The sequence below is a fragment of the Diadema antillarum genome, unplaced genomic scaffold (assembly GCF_040938485.1).
Source record: "Diadema antillarum isolate AM-2024a unplaced genomic scaffold, OU_Dant_1.0 seq00000157_RagTag, whole genome shotgun sequence".
Lineage (NCBI taxonomy): Eukaryota > Metazoa > Echinodermata > Echinoidea > Diadematoida > Diadematidae > Diadema > Diadema antillarum.
Window position 1 is genome coordinate 150,903 of NW_027271229.1, and position 5,370 is coordinate 156,272.

The 5,370-nt window shown below is 38.5% G+C and overlaps 1 protein-coding gene across 1 annotated transcript; it reads left to right on the top strand.

The window, feature by feature from the left end:
* The first annotated feature begins 2,090 nt into the window (after positions 1–2,090).
* Positions 2,091–4,392, top strand: LOC139727864 (uncharacterized). The gene is made up of 2 exons (XM_071638835.1): positions 2,091–2,345; positions 3,757–4,392. The coding sequence occupies exons 1-2, from the start codon at positions 2,091–2,093 to the stop codon at positions 4,390–4,392; spliced, it is 891 nt and encodes a 296-aa protein (XP_071494936.1).
* Positions 4,393–5,370: the final 978 nt, after the last annotated feature.

The window sequence follows — 5,370 nt, forward strand, 5'->3', positions numbered from 1 at the left end:
ATAAGTCATGATAACACACTTAGGGCCTAATCCCGGACAGCATAATCAGATTAACACAAAAAATGATAATTGCTATACTTTTTTATACCGCGGACAGCACACTTTACAGATTAGGCCTATCTTTATAAAGCCCGTTCCTGGTCATTGGATGCATTATTTCCAACCAGCGCTACCGGTGTGAGTATTTACTCAGGACCGCTTCCTGGGGAGCATTCCAGCCAGCCGCCATTTATTGAAGGTATTGCTTACATTTGGAAGCAGTGATTTAAAAAAAAAATCAAAAATCACATTCGATGCATAGGCTATTTGTAGGACAGCTGTGTCACAAAACATCCTTCCATATAAAATTTTCGAAATTAAACCTAAGATATAAGGAGATATCATTATTTTTTTTTGTAAACCATAAATAAAGACGGTTTAGCCTGGAAACGTTCTTATTATAACTATTGTTCAAATTTTGTACATTCAATAACAATCGTTAACATCCGTAATTCTGGTTACGTTTTATAAATTGGTTGTTTCTATCTTTAACTCATATTTTAGAACTATTTGTAACACTAATTCTTGGTTTTTGTTTCATCTGCAACTTGTAAATTATGCCTTTTACATGTGAGCACTTGCTCATAAACAGACATAAACATTATCATCCTATCGGGTACCAGCTCCTTGGTAGAGAGCCACAGCAATGTGGAAAAAGTGTCTTGCTGATGGGCAAAAGTGTTGGGCTTCCTTGGGCATGAACCCACGAACCCAAACCTCGTGTGATTTCGAGACGAGAGCTCTCCTCCACTCTGCCATAAAAGCCCCAAATTAATGGTAATTCCCAGAGAATAAGTGACATAATGTCTACTATGACAGATACAAATTGTAATCGGCCGGAAAAGTAAACAAGTTTAAAGGGACTGTACAGTACTGGTTGAGGTAAGGGATTCATGTTTTGAACTTAAGTGAGATAATGAGAAACCTCTTATGAAATATGAAAGAGCGTGTAGTTTTAAGAAGGATTCAACGTTTATTTGATGAAAATTGGTTTTGAAATGGCTGAGATATCAAAAAAAGTGATAATAATAAAAGGCGACATGCCACAACTTTATTAGGATCTCTTAGTTTCACCTTGTTTTTGGATATCTCAGCCATTTCAAAACTGATGTTCATCAAATAAACTTTTGATACCCTTTAGAATTGCATGCTCTTTGACATCTCATAGAGTGGTTTCTGAATATCCCGCAAAATGTTAAAAGCTAAATCCTCACCTCCACCAGATCTGTACACACCCTTTAACGTCTTATCTGTTATTACTATACTGCCGGTATATATATCATGCGTAGAATGATAATAAAACGGGTATCGTTGAATTTGCAACAAAATGGTTAATATGTAGATATCGTAATTTCCAAATCTGAAGTAACTTGGAAATACGTGTTGAGCAGCAGATTATTTATACACATTTGGTTGTCAGATTTGAAAAAAAAAACCACAAACAAAATGATAACAGCAATATTCATCAGTGGAATAGTGCATAGTATCATAATAAAAGTGATGACGTAGGATCAGAACAACGATGGATCATCAGTAGCTGAATAATTGGGGATGCAGACAATGTTGAGTGGGAATATCATCCCGTCTTTGTATGGGTAGTTTTAAATAAAATTCACCTAAAGGAAGAAAAGAAAATGTGACACATGATGTATCACGTACTTTGTTGATTCAACGGCAAGTGCATCAGCATTGACAGGTCGATTGCCATCTCGGTTTTGCATATCAAATTTCTCTTGACCGTGTGGAAATCGCCTTGCTCCAAAAGGGTCTAGAAAATTGCAGAAAGTCTATGTTCCGCTGCACTTGGGATGCACAGTCACCTGAGATGATTCGGTCTTGTGTGTGTGTGTGTGTGTGTGTGTGTGTGTGTGTATCTGTGTGCTTGTGTCTGTAGTTTTTCCTGTCAACTGTCATTTCCGACTGCCAAATGCCATGTATGCGAATTATGTCAAGATGCCGTGAGACAAAATCTGCCCAGTCATGCGCCGTTTGATCATCAGTTTCGAGAGAGGACTTTTGTCTAAATTATTGCTTGCGGTAGTTTTTCCAAAATGGAGTCAGTCTCCTCGCATTTTTCGAACTCTTCGGACGATGAGGAAGATTACGAGCCTCTGACACCAGGCTATGTGCTTGTACTTTTAGTACCCCTCGTACTGTTGGCAGTTGTCCTCAATGGGGCCATACTAGCGGTAGTGCTCTGCCAGAAAAGAGTGAGGCAGCAGCACAACATCTTTGTATTCAACTTAGCTCTGGGGGACCTCTTTGGCTCCGTGACGATTCTGCTGCCGTTTGCTTCAAACGATGAGGTGAGTGAGTACACTTTTTAAAGATTTAAACAAACTCTTTAAAGGGATCGTATAGTTTTTGTTGAGACCTATATTTTTTTTTAATGGCTGAGATATCCAAAACAGAGCGATTGTCATAAAATGTGGGACCCACATTTTATTTGGGATGTTTCAGTTATTCCAAACCCGATTTTCATCAAATAAACTTTGAATTCCTCTTAAAGTTGTATGCTGTACTATTTTATAGGTGTTTTCTTGGTATCTCGCAAAAGGTTAAAAGCCCAATTCTCATCTCCACCAATACTTTACCCTTCCTTTAAAGTAGGGATATTTTCCTTTCGCCATTTAAAGAGAGAGACAGAGAGAGAGAGAGAGAGAGAGGGAGGACAATCACATGAATGTAAAGTTAGAATGACTATGCAGATCCATTATGACAATGGTATAATGACAGTATTTAACTGGATGATATGTAACCTGTATTATCATTGCCAACGCTATTCATGTGGTACTTGATATCTTCCCTGGCAGTGAATTAATATTGACAAAGGAATATAATAATAAAAGTAATATTGATAGTTATAATGATGATGATAATAAATATGAAAATGTTAATGACATAAAAATAACACTGAAAATTGCACATATTTCGTGATTATTTTTCTTATTTCTATTTCATTTAAATAGTTATTAATTTGTCTTTTTCACTTGAATAGGGGCACCCTTGTAGAAGACACCTTGTCTCTTGACGAATGACAATGAACTCTAAGGACCGGAAACTTGCGTTTCTGAATCAATAGCAACGTTTAGAATAGTGTGCACACATGTCTAAAGTGCTCGCATCGGGATATTGTGGGACTGTTGCTATAAAATAAGACAAATATCATTTTGTACACTTGCTCTATCAAATACTCTTAACAGAACCTAATTTGTGGTAACGAGCATACTGAGTCGTGTTGACTATGTGCACGCTATTTTTTTAAGTGGACTACTACTACTACTACTTCTATTATTGTTTTACTGTTACTACAGTTGCGCTGTAAATAATAGTACTAATACTACTTTTACAAAGCTGCAATCAAATATCCCCTTTTACTATCCTATAACACGTTTTTTTTCTTTTGGAGAACGAAAGGACAGAATAACAAATACCAAGTGATCGAAACAAATCGTAGTGTGGGGGTACTGGTATACACACCACATTCAAATCACACCATGTTCTGAGGAATATCTCAGGTAGATATGAATGAATATTAATCTTGTGGTTTTTTTTTTTGAAGTATTGATCTTGAAATTAGTGTGTTTTTTGGGGGATGTGGCTACTTGGACGAGAAACCGCTTATCTTTGGTTATCATGTACATAGATAAATGGGTGATGGTTTTCGCGTTGAAATTTGTTGTTGTTGTTTTTTTTTCCATAATATAATTCGGACAGAATTTTGAAGATGATACCCGCCGCATCTGGTACTGTTGTAGAATGGCGTCTACCATCACTTATTTCCTGATCGCAGCTTACCGCTTCCTTACCGTGAGAATCGACCCATTTGGTACCCAACGTCTCGTCACATCGCCGAGGTGTATCGCAGCTTGCATCTTCACTTGGCTCCTTACATCCCTGCATTTCTTTGAGAAGGTCTACGAGAAGATCAACGTCATTGTAGCTGTTTTTACTTGTGTAGTTATTCCTCTTACCGGAATTTCGTACTACCTGATATATCGTGACATTTCCCGAGGCTATGGTCGCGATGCGCCGATACAGGATCCGAAGATTGCCGAAAACAGACGAATCCTATCCACTTTCGCCACCATATTCTTCACTACGGCCCTTTGTTGGTCTCTGCCCTTGGCAGCAATAGTCGTCTCCGAAGTCAAGGGTGAAGAAACTCCTTCATGGATTGGAGAAGCCAGCGCCACATTGCTGCTATCAAACCTCGTGATCAACCCTCTCATCTTCTGGTGGCGTTCGAGTGAATTCCGTGCACTACTACCATGTTGTGCCTCGATGAGGTTGTGCTCCAAGAACACTGTCAACGTTGCATCAGTTTCTCGCGAAGATCCGAGCATCCCTTGATAGGCATAGCTTACTTGATCATTGCGAGGCATCCTTGCATTTAAGAGAACCTTTGTCAACTTGCACGTATACTCCAATTGCCAAATGCCTCTTAATGTCTCAAGGACCATTTATCTCCTCTCGTTGGAAACAGTATATGATATGTCGTCCACTTTCAATCTTTTGACGATTCTATCAAGATTAAACCTGTTGAGGATGAAGATGAACATCGTTTTAACGATGTAATAGCAATGTTTATTATTGTACATATACACAAAGCATTCAACGTCATTATATTTTGACTCGAAAAGGACACAGCATTGGAAGATAGAAACCGTCTTTCAGCACCACAGGTGAATAAACTTCTTGAAGTCTGTTTGAGGAGCACATTGCTCACAATGGAACGAATCACTACATGTACCTGCAAATTCAAAGAATGGGCAATTGGGTCACCAGTCTCTCCTATAGTGTGTGGAACCTTTACATGGAACAGCTGGAATAGCTAACTATCAAATCTGCACCACACTCCCTTTGGTGTGGTATCGATACGTCTATGACACACGTAATAAACTCAAGAAGGAAATCGCACAAGAATCTACAGATCATATCAACTCATTCAAATTCATAAAATTCATATCAACTCATTAGACCCAGACATGAAGATCACCACAGAGGAAGAAACTGACCGATCTCTGGGTCATCTCGACGTATCTTAATTGACTGTGATACAACCAGATGGATCCCTGGACATCATGATCTATCGCAAACCAACCCACACAGATCAGTATGTCAACGGTCAACTTTTGGTCTAATTAACCCCTTTAACCAGTTCATATAGCCTCGTTTGCTGTGAAGTTGACAACATAAGGTGGGTACCACACTTCAGCCCTTAAAAGTGCTAAGTTGATTTTTACGGACAAAAATCGCGTAAGGTGACAGTGTTTGATTTCCACGTGTATAAATTGGTAAAAGGTTATATTTTTTACTCCTCTTGTTTAT

Excerpts from the sequence above, each read along its gene's own strand:
- LOC139727864 (XM_071638835.1), top strand. The coding sequence starts at position 2,091 with ATGGAGTCAGTCTCCTCGCATTTTTCGAACTCTTCGGACGATGAGGAA. Across the intron at positions 2,346-3,756 it reads CGTTTGCTTCAAACGATGAG|AATTTTGAAGATGATACCCG; the intron begins GTGAGTGAGTAC and ends TAATTCGGACAG.